Genomic DNA, 18,901 nt, shown 5'->3' on the forward strand with positions numbered 1-18,901 from the left:
AAAGAGTTTTTTACTAGGTAGCAGCAAAAGCACACACGTTCAGAGTTCTGCTTTCACCTAACAGAAGAGTATTCTCAGCCACTAACTTCAGCTGGCTTATTAATCACGGAGAACAGCTAATAATAATAATAGCAAATTGCAATTTAAATGCTATTACCAGGAATACTGTTAATGGGAAATGAGAGCCTTGCTGTACTCTCAGTTCTGATCGTTAACGTAAGCCTTTGAGCGTATCTTAAATAACGCAGCACTGAAAACACAAGTGAAATAGCTCAGTGCCTATTCACAACAGATCAGGTACTTCTCCCATTTACACCACCACACAGCCTAGAAAACCAGTAAAGAACCCACTGGAGCCAGACAATATAAGCAAAAAAAAAAAAACCTTGGAAAAAACTCTGACGGCAACAGGTACAATAGAGTGAAAAGATTCAGGAAAAAAAAAAAAATCCCCCGATAAAATACGACACAGGGCAATTTGCATACAGATCCTGTAATCCATCACATCCACTCAAGCCACTTCTCGTGTAATTAGGGCTAAATTATAAACACTGAGCCACGGTGCTTCCCTAGCATTTGGTCAGGTTCTCCTTCTCCAAACAAAAAGCTCTCTGTGTACAGAAACTTGGCACCCAAGCGCAGTGCAGCAGCACGCAAGTTTTTTAAACCAACAAAGCACCCAGTTCTGGGAAATTTATTTTCACTGTCCTCTCTTCCGCATTTTTTTTTTTTTGCTTGCCAAAAAAGTCATAAGTTAGAATATTCCGAGTTCCCTAAGGTGACAAAAGGCGTTTAGACAGAATTCGTGAAAAGATTTAGAGATGTTGCTTCAGAAAAACTGAGAATCTCCAGTTCCCTTTACAACCGGTTTAAAGGGAATATCCCACTGTCGATGAATAGGACTTCACATTTATTTTCATTACAATTTCTCTCACCAAAAGGCTCGATGTAAAATTTTATTACCATCTCAAGAACAGAAATCCTTTTACGGGCCCGAGAAGAAAGATCCAACGTTGTTCTTGAACCGTACACTTATCAGCGAAGCAAGGAAGCGACCGCACAAGACTTCATTCATGTAAGCAGCCATCCACTGAATCTCAAATGATGCAGCTGTATCGCTGGAAAGTTGGGGTTTTTTTTTTTTAAATCCAAGTATCTGAAAGCCTCAGTTGTTAAGACTGAGCCTTCTGAACCTGCGAATGTAACTATTTTCCCAACTTATCACGACTGTTCCCTAAATGCAGCGATGCTAAAAACGCCTCTGCACATAAAAACCATTCCCAGCGTAGAACGGATAAATGTGTTAAGAATTGATCTTAAATCCTCTACAACGTCATTAGAAAAATCACTAAAGAATACAGCGTTTTAATCAACGTTTCATTAGGCATATATTGATTTCGTCAATTAAAAATGGCTATGTTTAATCAAATCAAGTGCAACCGCCGATGCAATCAATGCGTGCTAGCGTATATTCGCGCAGAATGAAAGAACGGGAGCACCAGCAACTGCAGACCCTTACGGCACCGCGGTGAGCGCTTGGATTAAATTCAGTGCAAATTTCATTTGATTTACGAAGCCTTTTCAGCTGAGTTTTGGGCTGAGACCACACGCAGAAAATCTAGGACTAGAACATGTGCACATCGCAGTGTCAAAGCAAACAGAAATCCTCTTTCATCAGCTGACAGTAAAGTCGAGCCCACAGAAAACATTTCTTCTGTATGTATCTGTGGGTGCTGCAGCGACGACTGAAGGGATGCTTAACGCCACAGCCTACGAACGACGTTTGGAAACATCCTGGTGTTTTCACGTTTCACTTCTGTCACTGCTCCAACATCAACTGCAACGTCAGGCACATCTCCAGTTGTATTCATTGTGTACTGAGCTCCACAAGCTCCCCCACTTGGATTTTATTCTTTCCTTAATCTATTTTTAAATAAATTAATGTATTTTTAATCTGTTGTACTTGGACTTAAGCTCCAAGAGCCTTTACTGTAAATTAAGCAGGCAGCTGCCCCGTGTTAGATGCTTTCTAATTTTGGAACAAGGGAGAAAAATCAATCCTCCCTCCTTTCTCACAAACAAATCAAAATTCATTCCACTCCCTATCGCAAGCACGAGGCCAAATCTGGCTGCTTTTATGTCACATGAATGGGAAGCTGCTCTTGCTAAAGAATGTGAATGTAAATTTATTTTGGACTGAGTATGCCAGAACACGTTTCCTCTCCTCTAATTGACCTGATTTTACTTTTTACTCAAGTTTCGCACTAACTTTGAGACAATCTCAACGAGGTGATTGACTTTATAACAATTTGAAAAAACAAGTTTAAAATGTCTTTTGTACCCAAGAGCTTCCTCAAGTCAAAATGTCCATGAAAACACAGAATGGGCCCAAGTCCTGCACAGGCCAAACTTTCCCATTCAGAATTTCCACTGGATACTTTCATACCAAGCAAATTACAGAAAGGCTAAACAAAAAAAAAAACATACATGTGGAAAATGAGCTAATGAATACATGACCTCAAGAGAACAATGCCACAGACATTAAAATCATTCCAGAACCTACCTGTGCATATTCTTTCTCTATTGCAGCTCTTTTCTGACTGAAAGCTCTGAAAGAGAAAAAAAAAAAAATAAAATCCATTGATATGTACAGCAAAACATTATAAATTCAATAATTTACTTCAAAGGATTTTCTGCTAAACAGTCTTTATAGTTAAAGGAGCAAGAAAAAAGTGAAATTGTTTGACAACTGTACATCACGGGTTTCAACACCAGCACTGCTGTAACAGGAAGAAGGTTCAAATACTGATGTGTCCATGCTTTCTCTTCAAAAGCTTAAGCTGTCCCCTCTTTATCCCTTGAACAGCCAAAGCACAGTGATTTTTTCAAGCTATACTATACGCGACTAAGCTTAAGGCTACGCCATCAGAAAAGAAAATCTAATTCTATTTAAATTAGTTACACAATAATTATGGTGACATGTTAATTAAAAAAATCCTCAGTAACACCCTGTAACAAGGTTAACTCAATAAACACAAACAAAAGGAGCTCTGAGCAGGCTCTTTCTACTCCCGTCTGCTCCATTTCACTCACGAAGAGCATCCACGCACTGATGGGGCGTCACAGCCGCAGTCTCCCCATGAGATGTAAACCAAAAGTCTAAATGCCTCGTGATTGCTTAAAATTCCTTCCAGATTAATGACAGTCCCCAAGAGCTCCGCTGTGAGGCCAGGCTGAGAGAGCTGGGGCTGTTCAGCCTGGAGCAGAGGAGGCTCCGGGGAGAGCTGAGAGCGGCTCCCAGTGCCCAAAGGGGGCTGCAGGGAAGGTGGGGAGAGACTCTTCAGCAGGGCCTGCTGGGACAGGACGAGGGGTGATGGTTTCAAAATAGAGGGAAGCAGATTCAGATTGGATATTAGGAAGAAATTTTTAACACTGAGGGTGGTGGAGCAGTGTCCCAGGTTTCCCAGAGAGGCGGTGGATGCCCCATCCCTGGAAACATTCCAGGCCAGGTTGGCCGGGGCTCTGAGCAACCTGATCCGGTTGGAGATGTCCCTGCTCCTGGCAGGGGGGTTGGGCCGGGTGGGCTTTGAAGGTCCCTTCCAACCCAAACCATTCCATGATTCTATGATTCTATATTCCAACTCCAACATTCCCATCCCATCTTCCCGAACGTCCCCGCGTAGCTCAGGTGGGTACAAGTGGCGGCACATACAAAACTCCCCTGGATGAGCATGTAAAGTTGGCTGAGACGCTTGTAAATGAATCTACTTCATAAAGCACTCAACATAGTTCATCTAATATTACAGAACAATTTATTTTAGGTTCTCCCGTTCCCAAGCCCAACATCCCAGTCAGCTTAGCAAACAACTGAAAACCACAATACCCTTCTGAAAGAACTTACTTTTCTTCTAAAAGTATAAAAAACTGCAGAAATAACTACTAGGAATAACTGAAAAGTGTTATCAAATGTTGAAAAAGAAAACAAGCAGCTCTCCTTGAAACATAAATCTGGGAAGACTTCAGGCCAAGGCAGTTATTTTCCAATTCTCAGCTAATCTTATTTGAAAACACACAACCAGAGCTAAATGCTAAGGTTACTCAGTTTACGCTAAACCTGGATATGGAGCTGCATATTCCCCCCCACCCCCCCAATGTAAAACAATTTCTACTGAAGCTAATTGCATAACAATAATTGTGACAACCTGGCAGCCTAAGATATCCCCTAAAAACCTTCTGCATTAAAAGGTTTACACTAGAGAAGACAAACAAAAGCATTCAACTGGCCCTAGTGTGGAATGACAAAATACCATGCAAATCTAATTTACTCACAAAACCGACAGAAATCTCGGACTTGGAACGGCTGCAGGCTCCAGCACGAAGAAAACGTATGGTACAGTAGCAGCTCCATCAATTAGAAACATTTTAGAGTAGTTTCAGATTTTCTGCTGTATTTTAAGCAGGGTTTTACCAAAAAAAGTCATCAAGACAGCACGTCATTGAATTTATACAATCTCTACAAATTTGTGTTTGATCTGCGTTTTGGTGAACGAAGAAAATGCCACGTAGGGCAAGAGCAGCAGGATCAGCCGTCTGCATCCCTCGAAGCGGGCGTTCTGCGCTGCTTTGGGACTGCATTTCCCTCGATTAGTCAAACACAAAGCTGGTTTTAACCCCAGGACAGTTTATACAGGAATCCTTTTATGACAACTATAAATGTATTACAAAACATGATGGAATATGAGACTGAAGCAGACAAATTTCCCAGGAGAAAATTATTTAGAGCAGGGGAAGAAAAAAAAACAAAACTGACAAATAAATGCATCGGTTTCTTAACTTGGGAAATCTGAAAACTTTCATGTGCGTATCTTGATTTTTATGTGCAAGGCTGGAATATTCTTGACCTTACTGTCATTCAATATGGAATTTGAAGTTCATTCATGTAAGGAAACCTTTGGTTGCATAAACTAATAAAATGTTCTCTACCTGTTACCAAAAAGTTTTTAAGAAATTAATTAGCGGGTCTGCAAGGAAGCAGCAACATTATTTCGGGTTGCTTTAAACTAGGATGTATTAGTATCTGCTATTACATCTTTTCCTCAAATTAACCATTAATTATGTGCAAGAAGCATCAGAATTGTACGCCTCAAAAAATGTCTTAGTTTTTGTTTCCGACAGTAATTCCTAAATATCATCTCGATCCTGCAAGCATTAATTTATGCGATATGTTTATTCCCTTGCCCCCCTAAAAAGCATTTAAAGTCTCTGACAGTTTAAAAAGAGGGTAAGAAAGAATAAATACAAAGAAATTCAACAATATTTGGTGTATATAATCAAGCTAAGACCATTTTTCATTTCAGTGATACTTGCCACAATCCTCACATCACAGGAAAATCCTGACTAAGTCTCCAAAAAAATAAAATCAATTAAAAAAAAAAAACATTATGTTGCCCACCAGGACAAGAAGTCACCATTTAAAAGAAACGCTTTTAAATGTTTTATTACACATCCAGAGTGTGACCCAGGCTTCTGGTTTCAAAAGAGCCTGCTGCTAGGAAAAGATTGCAGCAAGCCCGAAGGAGATGTCACACTGGGGAAAGTTATCTCAGTGGTTTCAACATCCGTGATTGAACACCCAGAGGCAACGCCGGCCACCCACAGCATTTCCTCACACGCTGCTGCCTGCAGCCCCTTCCGTGGCTTACGGCTCCCAACGACCAGAAGGAACCTAATCCTGGAGGGATTACGGAGGAACGTTCTTTCCGAAGCACGAACAGCTAGGGGAGCGCTGCACAGGAGGGTTCTCTTCCTTTGAAATGGCAGCAATTGGCCAAGTCCGGTCAAAAACAAGAGCAGTGGGTTAGAGAACAGCCGCTCCTAAATTATCAGTCGTCATTAGGTCAGTAAGGACTAAACGTGGAGTTGGAAAGGATTTTCTCTTTCAGACTGAAAGCTAGCAAGAATATCTGAAGAGGAGGAGGGTGGAGATTTTTCTGCTGCACAGCAGGACTTTGCCCACCTACACCTTCTCCCGACGCTCCTCATCGGGCTCCTGACCCGGGATGACACAGGCTGAGGTGCTCCCCGACGCTGAGCCGGTCGCTTTGTTTCCTGAGGAAGGAAATTCCTCGGTCTTAATTCAAAGGATTCTACGTGATGAAAAATATCTGGATGAAACTTAATGATCTGTGGTATTCAAGAAATTAGATTACACAATCTAACTTTCCCTTGGGCTCTGTGAAACAGCGGAAGTATAACGGAGCCGGGGAAAGAAAACGACACTTACTTCATCCCCACTTTGCCAATACTGGTTTTACTGGTGCCGATCCCCCACTGTCATTGCCAATTCCCAAACATGAATTCCAGCAACTGCCAGGTATTTAAATTACACGTGTCCATTTAAGATAATAGATGCTATGAAATATCCCGGTCTATTTTCAGTTTTCATTGAAAATAAGCGTAACAATGTGAAGTAAGGACTCTGGTCAGTAGATAATGATACTTTAAGAAGTCTTCCTAGAGAGAAACGGGAGAAAGAAGGGCTCAAACACTCGGGCTGGCAACGTCTAAGCTCTCACTTTCGTAAAAAATCAGTATATTAACATTAAAATTTACATGATTGTTACATAAAACAACGTTGTATTTGCCAAGATTATCCAGTCATACAAATCTGAGGATGAAAGTCACAGTTTGCACAGTAAGAACAGTTAAAGACAGCGGCACCCTAAAAATCAAAAAGTTAATTACTCTCTATATTAAAAAACTAATTTAGCTGCATCTAGAGAGCTATGCAAAACTGTAAAGAGACACTTCACGTACAGGTCTGCTGAATAAAAGAAGGGGCTACGTTTGCATAGGTGAATGTGTTTCCATTTAAATGCTGAGAAGTTCAAGGAGCCAAGCAGGGACCTGAACCACATCGGGAACAAGTCCTCGTGCAAGATGACGATGTGTAATGGTCCAAACCGAGACGTATGAACTGGCAAACTGGTACAACTCACCCAGCGCTGGCAGTTTGTGTTAATGCACTTTTTTGGTTACGGACATTCCGATAAATTGTTCGGCAATTTTAATGGCAAAAAAAAAACCCCACTTATGATGTATACAACCACACAAAGCACCACAAAATGTACAAATTAGTATCACATCTGAAACACCCAAACACGGTAGGCTAAAGAAATGCACCTGTTTTAACTGACCTTGACCTAAGAGAGTCACTAACAAAAGCAAGGAGCAGCAAATGAGAAAAAAAAAACATGCTCAGCTCCACAGAGACTGGATTTCCCGGATCAGCAGAACACGGAGCAGCAGAATTGACACTTTCAGTGCCCTTCGTCTGAAAGATGATGAAAGGAGGGAGGGGAAAAAAAATTACACTGCATGGTGATGGTAACTCTCCAAAACCTTTTAAAAATACTTTTAATACAGGCTGTCGTATCCCTAACTGAATCAAAACAATGAAGTTGGTATTGTTTTCTCTGTGCTTCACCAATTGTGGATCTCGCCGAACCAACAAAAAGTTGACACACATTAAGAGGTGGATCAGTAGAGTAGATCTGTTAAACTCCAATACACTGAGAAAAGGAATGGGAAAAGAAGCGGAGGAATAAAAAATTGTCTATGGTTTTGATTTTATAAAGTATTCAGGCAATTTCGAAATTCAGTTTGAAAATGAATTCACTCCATCAAAAATTCTTGAAGTAAATCTACTCAGGAACTGTAGAGCACATTGCAACTGATTTTAAACTTACTCAATCCACCAACACTCACGGAGGTGAATCAGTGAAATTATGAAACACCCCAAAATTTCCAGTTTCCCAAAAAGCAGATCAAGAATAATTCATGACATCTGGAACGTACACCAGCAGAAAATTACGACTTTGCAACTTCTGCTGACAATGCGCACCGGTAGCAGACACACTCGGCGTGCTGCGATGTCCAGAATCACAACTGAACAATCTAAAAGCCACCTAACAGTGACTCCACGCGTGAACACGTTCTCTTAGCAGGGAAAAAAAAAACCTCCCAATCTGCCTTGGAAGAAAAAAAACCTGCACGCAGCAAGTTAAAATACAGCGTTAGCTATCAATTCCCTGCCTCCCTTAACTGCCAAATGGATCCAGACGCCTTTTACAGCGATGAGATGTATTTATTCTAAGCAAGGGAAACAGATCCTAACGCATGAGTAACAGCGGAGGAACCCCGACGGTGAACTACATGCACTTGAAATATTTATCTACGAGATGGCATCGAAATTTCCAGCCGGCCGCCCTAGCCTGGCCCGTTGCTCAAGGCTGGCATGTCCCAGGGGCAGGACTTGGCATTTGCCTTTGTTGACCTTCACGAGGTTCCTGCCAGCCCATGTCAAGGTCACTCTGAACACAGTTTCCAGCCTAACTATCAACCATTCTCCCCCAGTTTGATACCCTTCATCAGCTCGCTGAGAGCACGTTCCATCCCATCATGCAGGTTGTTATCAAAGTCATTAAAGGGCATTGATCCAGTATTGATCCCCTGAGGGACATCCAGCTGCCAGCTGGACTTTGCACCGCTCTCTACCACTTACAGTTGGGAAGTCCAGCCAATTTTCCACCCGCTTATCAGCCCACATGTCCTTGATGCGGCTATAAAAGTATTACAAGAGATCGTCAAAGGCCTCACTAAAGCCAAGACATACAACATACGCTGCTGTCACCTCGCCAGCTTTCCCAGAAGGCAATCAGGCACAGTTTGCCCTTGGTAAGTCCACATTGGCTGCTCCCAATCACCTCCTTGTCCCTTTCTTGGAAAACAAGCTTTGGAAACGGCTTCTAAAAGGTTTTGCTCCGCGATCTTCCCAGGGACTAGGGTAAGGCTGACCAGTCTGATGTTCCCCAGAACCTCCTTTTAGCCACCTTTGAAAATGGGTATGGCATTTGCCTTTTTCCAGGCACCGGGAGCCTCTCCTGATTGCCATGGCCTCTCGGAGACGGCAGATGCCTTTCAAAGACGGCAGATCTTACCACGCCTCTGTAGTCCCAGTAAGCTCACAGCTCTGCAACTGCACACACATTTCCAGTTCCTCCAGTTTATTTCCCAGCTGCACAGGCTCATGTACACATTCCCAGACACACTGGGGAGAGCCTCTTCCAGGACACTGTCCCCAGGACACTTCTTCATTAGATCGCATGCCTTTGCCTCAGGTTTCGGTAACTCTCCTGGTTTACAGCCTTCCTCACTAGGTCTAGCTGTTGGCCAAGGTGCTTGCGTCTCACCCTGTCAGACGGATCCCATCCCTCCTCAGAAGTCCTTGTTTCAACGAGGCTCTCGGGTTTATAAGACCCAAATCCCTGTCTGCACCATCAGCCACACAGCCAGGTGCCGACCTGCTGGGTGTGTCCACTCCTGCCCAAGCCCTTCACCTTCACAGAAAGAACTAAACACACCCAAGGGCCCCCTGCCCTTCACACTTGGCCCCAGAGGTCTGTCACCACTCTTTACAGACTCAAGGTCACCTCTGGTAGCATTCTAGGTGTAACAGTCCCTGTGTTGGATGAACCTTTTAGTTGTTCTGCAGTATCCTGGATCTAATTCCCCAGCAAACAACAAACCCCCGAGATATCGAGTCAGCTCAGCACATGGATGCTTGTTTCCCACTGGAGGGAGTCTCCAGTGACCATCACCTCCCTCTGATGTTCACCTCCTTCCACAGCTGCTTTACTTGGTGGCACTCAGTGCTTTATCAGAGCACATCTCCCACACGTTGACTCAAGCCCTAGGGAGAGGCACCACGCACACCTTGCAGCCCACGACCCTGGCAGCGGCATCCTCGTTCTGGGTTGAGACATCTGTTGTGCTGAGGGTAGCTGCTCCCCATCGTGTTCCCAACATCATCATTGCTCAACGTCAAGCGATTCCACATCTTGAGCTGAGTCTTTGGCCCACCTTGTCCTCCTGCTGTGCCATCTGCTACCTGTATTCCAGGCTAGCCGCTGTACAACCGCACTCCAGACATCCGTTGAAGAGTTGCTCCCTGCTTAGTTTGCTGAAGACAAAAGGTTTAAGCACTCCCCTGTCAGGAAACAGCCAAGAGAAGCTGTCTGCCAGAGCCAGCAGCAAACCACCATGAGCATCCAGAAGTTGATCGCTGAGAACTGCTGCACCAGCTGCTGTGTCAAGCAGCAAACGCTGCTGCACAGTCTTGCTAAGGGAAACCACGCACACGCGTAAGCAAAAGGCGCAGTGTATCAGATAAACATCTTAACACTTCAAAAGGTACAACAGCTAATGTTTCATAGACAGTTACATTTGATATGGTCATAGCTGGATTCAAATATTCTTTGTAATTCCAGCTGCCAGTACAAAATTCAAAGGGGGAGCAATCCTGAAATACTTGGCGTGAAGTAGAAGGCCAAAACATTTTCTCCTCTTGTAGGAAAACAGGATTTCTTTAGGAATGCTGACGTTCCTGTTTGAAGGTTTAATTCACTGCTTTCATCTGGATCCCTCATTCCCCTTTCCCCAGTAACACGAAAACTGCACCATAATGAATCAACACCACACAAGTGAACAAGCGCTCTTCCCTAGTTGTCAGTTGAAGGCCAAGTGTGTCACCAACAAAGGCACAACTGAACTGAAAAGCCCTTCAGCGCACATAAATCATCACGGCAGCTCCGCTCAGGCCAGGGGTTGGCAATAAACGCTGAGATAAGATAGCACGCTAGCAGCTGCACGCCTGATGAGGTACTTCAGGAACACCCGTATACGCAGGGACGGACCGCGTTAATATTCCCTTTCCACGTCCAGCGGAGACAAAGACGACGTACCTGGAGCAATAACTAATCTACAGAAATTATTCATCACGCCGAGACCCTCAAACGCTGCATGCAATAGTCTCTTCTTCGTGTTTTGCTGTTTACACTAAACAGAATTACCATCACCAAAGCATTGAAAATGATGCGCATAAAATTCTGAGTGCCTGAAGGTCAAATTATTTCACAGAAAAGCACTGATTTCTGAAGTTATCTATATACAGACTTCAGAAGCCGTAGCAGCAGCCAGAGCGCAACAACCCAGGTTATTAAAATTAAAAATGTATTTCTAATAAGAAGGGGTCTCCGGTTAGCTCCTTCCCACCAGGTAAGCGCACACGCGGTTCTTCAAAGCAAAGAGCGAGCGACGCGCCACTTCAAAGAGGCAATTTAAAACACTACACACGACGGAGGCAGAATGATCAGAAGCAATTTTCATCACGAAGCACCCAGGGCTTCAAATTCAGAGACTTGTGCAGGTTGGGGAGTTCATATAATTACACAAAAGTCTGGCTTTCCCTTTTCCAAGCAAAACTCCTGTGAACACAGAAAATTGTATCGTCTTAAGGCGCTGCAGCAGCCTTGCCTGGAATAAAGCAGCAGAACCATTTCACTGCCTGTAGCATCTAAAAAAAATCAGCGTCAGCTTTGTGATTCCACACAAGTATCTGACAGAAAACTGCAAAGCTCTCTAAGCTTTTTCAGGTTTATATGAAGTTCAAACACGGTATCAGAAGGTAACGACCCTTCTTTCATTAACTCTTGGATAAGGCGTTGTGCTGTCAAGCGACACCGGTAGCGCAGTCCTCTCTCCTCTCCTCGACGGCGCATTTCCCCGTGCCCTGAGCCAGCCCTAACAGCTCCGCAGCCGCAAAACCATCAGGCTACCTGCTTCTCAAATGCAGAACTGGACCTTGAAAATCCACACAGCACTGCTTGTTTCTTGTGATTTTTCTTCTGCTTTAGGGTGCTCCTTTTATTTATAATTTGTATGAAAATCCTAAAAGACTGATCCAGTGACGATCATTTAAAAAAAAAGTATTCAACACACTTACATACAAGAGTTTGAGAAAGCAGCACTAGTGACCTCGTACAGTTTATTTTAATCTTTTCTAGCCATAGCTTGTTTCCCGGCACGGCAAAAATTCTACTTGCCCACCACGACTACGTTGATCATTGAGCAACACTGATAGTATTTTACTTACGCATCAAAAAACTCACCTAGGACAAAGCACGCAAGCTTCATTCTCCAGCAATGCTTTTATCTCAACAGACAGTCTATTTTTTCAAACTACGTTTGTGCCAACATCTCCATTCACTACTGCTATTGTTCTAGCATCACAAATAAAGAATCTTTTTAAAATCTGTTAAATTTAAGACAAATTTAAGTTCTGTGTTGACAGATGGCCATAAATACACCACAAAAAAACCCAAAGCAAGTGACTTGGAAAGCGGCAAGGTTCGGAGCGAGAAAGGCGCGGGGCGTGTCCCAGGTGTCACCGGGGGGCTCACGCAGCTGGGACGAACCTGACTGTTCCTCTGGTCGCGGTCCAAGCTGGTTGAACCTCCCACACCACTCACTGGGGACTTCATATCTGAGCTAACGGACCTGCCAGCTCCGGGAACGGGGCAAAGGAGCTCATACATCTGCGTCCATCCAGACAGCCACGCTCAACTGTCTTGGGAAAGTAAAGACAAACCCATTTTAAAGTATTCTCTACTAGTTAGTGAAAAGTCTTCTTATGCAAGCAGGCTAACGGGACATTTCCTCCCTGAATCCTTCCTTCCTTTTCAGCCACTCCAAGGAAAAAAAAAAACCAAAAAACCAAAAAAAACCAAAAAAAACCAAAACAAACACCAAATGCTACGTTACAGCAAATAATAGCCTTTATGTTTGGTTTTAAAAATAAACTTTTGTCCAATGATTTTAAGTCACCTGGATGAAACTGATCTCTTCCTAGAAAGGTGACTCTTTTATACACACGCTGTTACCTTCCAGATTTAATAAGCAATTCACCAGCATTTTTATGAAGGAGCAAAAGTCTAGATCCCTCGGTGCATACACTTCCTATTCCATGCCAGGTGCGAACAATATCAGCACTACTACTATTGCCTTTCCTGCTGAAGACTTTATACCACCTATTAAATAAATTCCAGAATAAACTACTGCGTTGAGCATTTAATAGCACTGTACAAAGGCAGTTTTGCCGCTTAGACTTTGGGTTGGCTGTATTTGTCTGAACTCCAGCTAAGCTCCCTGTCTCAGATTAGCACAGGACCATCATCCATGTAGCTGTGCATGGAGACACACAGCACGTAAGTCTAGGCGAAGTTTCACCTGCAAGGATTGAGGGAAAAAGTAAATGTTGAGTACTGTAGTCTTCTCTCTAGAAGCCGTTGCTACGCTATCTCCTCTGGTGCTTCCGAAAATGCCTTGCTGCTACCATTCTCGCAACACCCCTTTTATTACTCTTCATGTCCCTGAACAGCTGTAGATGCAACTGACAGTGTCCTCCAGCAGCCAAGCAGAGCTTTAACACTCCTCCTTCACAGCCCACGGTTTTCACTGGATGTAATGCTGTCCTTCAGCTCCTTGCTTAGCCTTGCGGGGCTTCTGCTGAAATTCCTCGTCTTCCCACGCAACGGGGTGGTTTGCTCCTTAGCTCTCTGGAAGTCTTCCTTAGAAAAGCTAAGCTAAAACCATCAATCCAGGCATATTTCCCCTTCCTGGCTGCTTCCCAGGAGATTCTGCCCACCAAGAAGCTGAACGTGGCCTCCAGGCCAAGACTTTTAACAAGAGCATACTACTACGATCATTGCTGGGTAGGCCAAGTTCCCGTCAGCTGTGAAAGCACACGGGCCAGAAGAACAAACTCAAAACCACCCTCGCGAGGTCACCCACAGCCTAAACTTTTGCCCACAATGAAGCTCTATGACCCACCACGAGAAGCCAGTGACATTTCCTGCTTGTGAATCAACCGGAGGTCTGCCTGATCTCAGCAGATATGTGAAGGACATCTTTACAACTCTTAAAGTACAAATATTTGTAACTTCAAGAAGCTCTTTGCTTGCTGAGTCAAGAAATTCAGCTCTCCTCCCTGCAGGGCGCTGTTCTTGCAGCTTGTTGGCAAGTCATCCCTCACTTTTTCTACTTACCTCAGTGGATTTGTCTCGTTCTCTAGCAAATACAGAAAAAAAAAAAAAGTGGATATTTTAACATACATACTCTTTCTATTATCTCCTCTTCTGCCTTAATCTCGAGAGTCAGATCTCCTGCATACAGCTCCAGAAGTTCCTGCAGAATGGTAGTAACCGACCGCTCAAACATCCTGTAACGTATCGGAGCTCTTCTCTCCTCTATAAATTCCTTACTGTAACACATATCGCTATTTCCAATCAGTGGTTTTCCCCAAGTAAATAAAAGCTACAATATCCGCCCCGTCCCTTTTATAGCCAAGTACACAGTAATCCCTTGTTGATTCAGCTACTAGGGAACATTTTACCACCCTGAGGAGTCTTGCTACATCTTTCTCCTCCTATTCTGCTACAGAGAGGATTTACGGTACCTCAGCAACTGCGTCCGATTCAGCATCCCGATGCTGCAATGAGAAATACGCCCTTCCTGCCGCTAAAACTAATCATCTCGGGCAGCTTTGCTACGGTTTGTCCTTTGGAACGTTTACTCTTTAAATAGACACTTATTCCCCACTAAGATAAACTGCACTAAAGGAAAATTCTGTTGGATGTAAACAGAGGTATCAAAGCAGAAAACATTGCAACCAATTTGCAGAAAGTCAGCTTATAACTTAAATCAGCAGATAGCAAACAAAGATCCTCCTAAATCAAGGAGTCAAAGTTGTGCACGGCGTATTTGTGTCAAAAGCAGTCTTCTGCCTTTCCTGCTGAAAGGAAACATCTACAATTGTTTTACTACAGTTTTCACACACAATTTTCAGTATGTAGATCATCCTCTTGCCTTCCCCTCAAGCAACTCTGTGAAACGGAAAAAAGATTGCTATGCATTGATCCCAGAGGAATTAGAAAAACCTGGAAGAGAGGCAGAGCTAGAAAGGATCTGCCTCTGCGCGGTTATCCACCCCATCCTTGACGTAAAGTACAGCTGTTTCTAAACACAGCTACAGGTCTTCGTCAGCATCATTTTTCTGGACACGGGAGCAGCTTATTCTAGTTTGGACCCAGAGGTAAATAAACCAGAGAAGGCTTAACCTCCTATACCAGAAACAAGTGGCAGCATGCTTACAAACCTGAATTTCTCTCAATCATTTTACTGTGAAACAAGTCTCCAGTAAATAGAGGAAAACCAACTAACTCCCGTTATCTTCTGTAGGTAAAAAACCTCCAACTGACCCTTAAGCTCGTAGCGGTTGGGTACTGCCACCCACACGTCACACAATTCAGGACTCTCAGCTCTGTTATTGCCTTTCAATCACTGCGGTGGCAGACAGGTAGAAAAATGATCAGTTGGTGTATTTTTAGCAATCTAGGCACTACTGTTCTTCTAACCCCTCTCAATTCAAAGAAGGAAAAAACTCATTTGCCTTCCACGCCCACAGACAGAGAGCAGATAAACAAGATCTTGCTTTGAAACACAAAATCCAATCTACCTCTGCATTTCTTGACTTTAAGAGTTCTCACGCATGAACGATTTCCCGCTGCTTAAAAAAAAACCCCTCCCTAAAAAGCCCATTTATATTTTGAAGAGTAAATGGCTTACTCACAGTAGTTTAAGTGATGTACTTAAATCTACAACTTCCCCACACAATGCGTTCTGATGAAGCCATTATTTTTAGCAGGACTTTCGGAGGTCAATCACAACTGGCACAGGCCAGTGGGTGCAGGTTTAGGTGGTTTTTGTAACACACAGCTTGGTAACATTTCTAACACAAGCTTTTTAATGCAGTATGTGGAACAGGCTCAGCTAAAGTTACATTAACATATATGAAAGATACTTTGTGTGATAGCAGAAACCCACAAGCACACCGGAGTTTAAACAGGAGATATTTATGATTTTTATCAGCACAAGCTTCCAATTAATCAGAAGCTTCTCCTTGATAAAGCTATCAAAAACGACGAAGCAATTTACTCCCAAGTTTCAGTTTTCAGTATGCTTTTGAACTAAGATTTTGTTCATCATTTTAAATGTTCTAATCCACAAAACCCATGACAAACAACTCTTTCTTAAACCATGAAATATCTTTACCTTGTGCCTGAACAACGTCCCTCCAGCAACGCACACAGGAAAAAAATTTCCAGACAACATTCAACAGAGAGCAATGTCCTCACCATAAATCACATTACTGTACAGTTTGGGATTAGGATGAGTTGCCACTAGCAACAGAGCCAAAAAAAAAATCAATTCTGTCACTATATATAGAGAATTCTTTGTAACCTCAAACGTAGTCAACGTTTTCGGCAATTTGTCTCAGAGAAGTATTAGCAGTCCAGCATGTGACCAGGGAAACATGTCATCCAGACACAAAACAATGATAGAACAACAGAGTTTCCCCTTTTGTAGAATAAAAATCTAAAAAGAACAATCAGAAAGCTGCTAGTGAGCGTGAAAATAAATTTTATAAATTTTTATTTTCAAAATAAAAGCACACCATCTTTATAGCATTAGCATTTACAACAAATATCAAGATTGGGTTTAGAGCTTAAGTGTACTTAAAATAATCACTAATGAGGTTTTGTTTTAAAATGGGAAACTAAGCAAACATTCAGGAGAGACAGAATTTAGACAAATACAAAGGTACTTTTCTATAGGTTACCCAAATCTGATTCGTCATATTCAAGCTATTCCCTACTTAGAAAAATACTAGCGTATTATAATTCAGACAGCCTGCGAGGAGTTGTTAGAAAACAGGACTACGAGGAGTTTCTTTGATCCCCGTTTGCTTTACAGCTCTCTGAAGAAGCCAAGACACATTCCATCACTCAGGCAGCTGGCTTCAGCCTGGATTTGCAAAATGTTTTGTAGTAAGCAACAACAACCTGAAAGTTTTTACCTTACTCATCTGTCACATTTTGGGAATCTTGACAGCATCACCCAGGTTTATTATCAAGACTTTTCTCCTTTCTTTACTTATATTTTTAATACAGCTAGTTCATTTTTAATTTATGCCCTTCACGAGGGTTTCATTATCATTAACATAAGTCAAATTCTGTATTTTAATGCATTTGATAAGTAATAATAATTACCATCATGTTTTTTCCTCAAAGCACAATTGCCCTATCTGAGAATATAGGAAACATACTGTTATTTTTTAAGTCCATAAAATTTAATAGTTCACTGAAAACACGCACTCCAATTTCTAAAATATATCTGGAGGTATATGCCAGAGTATTCCTCATCAAGTTTTAGAGCAAGAAAGCAAGCTGCAACCGAAGGCAGTTCATCTCTACTTTCCACGCAGCGTGCAGACTTTCAGCGCGTTCTCCACTAAAATACCGTTCACGAGGTGTATCTGTGCGCAGGCAGTATTCCCACACTGTTTACACCCCTCTGCGTGCTAACCCACCTGCACCCTCACAAAAAGCTGCTGCTGTTTCGGAAACAGCTCCCAGTTGTTACACATCTCTCCCAGACACTGCACGCGCAACAGCCAGCGCGGAATGCGCCCACGCCTCAGCCACTTCAGCGCAAAGTCTCGTAACTCTGCCAGAGAAAGTGGGTTTGAGATGCTGAAGGACGGCTGACACCCCACAAGCCAGGTGAACCAACCTCACTGCTCACCCACGGCTGGACACGCCACTCCGGGCGCAGATGTCCTGACAAGAAAGGACATTCCTGCTCCCCATACAGCTTTCGGTAAATAACCCTGTTCACAGCTTTCCTGCAAAGGATATTTAAGCCTGCTCATACCTTGGACGCAGGAATTGGAACCATCGGTCACCGAGAACTGTGAAATACACTCTTCCTCCTACCACCATCTTCTCACGCTTGCTCTAAATAAGCACTGGAAAGGTTCCTCAGCTCCCTGCTATTCAGCTCACATACGTTCTCCTCGGGTCAGATGGGACTCAGAGGAAGCAACAGGAGCGACACTGAAACAGAATTATGCTTTCTGAATTTGGTGTCATTGTTGAAATAATGAGAAAAGGAGTTGAAGTAGCTTAAAAAAAAAAATAATAATCCTAGCATTTTCATACTGATGCCACTTGCCACCAGGCCTGGCAGGGCACTACCCATCCCCGAACGGTTTCTCTTCCAGTTCAGCTCATCTCCTTTTCTGGAATGGTGGCATTCCTTACCTGTACCCATTTCACCTGGGAAGGTTCTTGAGTACAACCAGTCACTTCTGCTTTGATCATTCCCTACACACAGAAAGAGACGCCAGGGTCCCACCCCATCCTTTTTCCAAGAAGCAGAAACTCAAGTCTACTGCCAAACAGCCTCCTGGAAAAGGTATCTGAAAGCATATGAGAAGCCTTTTCTTCTCATCACCAGCTTTCCTTGATCTTGATTATTACCTGCAGTAGCATCAGCTGCTACAAACACCTTGCAACAGGAAGCCCAACCGAGAATAATTTTTCCCAAGGGCAAGTGCAGCTCAGGTGCTCAACTGGGAATTAAGAATCAGTTTTCACTACAACTAAATCGGAAATTCATTTATGAAAACAGCACTTTTGGGGAGCAGGAATACCGTGCAATTAGATTATTTTTTCCTGAATGAAAAGCTAGAGCAAAACCAGAACACAGTTGCTAATACAGGCTGCCTCTGCGCTGGCAGTTGGCCAGCATAGCTAGGGGAAGAGAAGGCAAAACGCGTTTCAAGCATCCAGCTAGCGACGTCAAGAAAACAGGGCACAATTCTGAACTAACCTGCTCAATTTAGAAAGAAAAAAAAAAAATTCAAAATTTCAACAGATAAACTTCTACAGCAGGGAGATCCATTTGCTCACTCGGGAGAAGAAAAGCGTGTGGATACGTCCGGATCACAATAACGTCTCTTTGGCTGAAAAGGTCTGGTCTTACGAACCGGACAGCAGCATTGCAGCGCACCTCCACACAAAGGACTTGGCATTCGTCAGCTCCAGCAAGCAGAGAACATCAAAGCACCCCTGCTAAGGGAAATGAACTCTTTGGGGAAGAT

General features: G+C 43.1%; 1 protein-coding gene across 2 annotated transcripts in view; it reads right to left on the reverse strand.

The window, feature by feature from the left end:
• Positions 1–18,901, reverse strand: part of FCHSD2 (FCH and double SH3 domains 2) — a 154,290-nt gene that overhangs the window by 119,201 nt on the left and 16,188 nt on the right. For both annotated transcript variants that reach the window (XM_086739763.1, XM_086739764.1), the window contains exon 3: positions 2,564–2,609. In XM_086739763.1, coding sequence (XP_086595889.1) covers positions 2,564–2,609 — 46 coding nt within the window. The remainder of the gene's footprint in view (positions 1–2,563; positions 2,610–18,901) is intronic.

Source organism: Chlamydotis macqueenii, chromosome 1, assembly GCF_036417535.1.
Source record: "Chlamydotis macqueenii isolate bChlMac1 chromosome 1, bChlMac1.mat, whole genome shotgun sequence".
NCBI lineage: Eukaryota > Metazoa > Chordata > Aves > Otidiformes > Otididae > Chlamydotis > Chlamydotis macqueenii.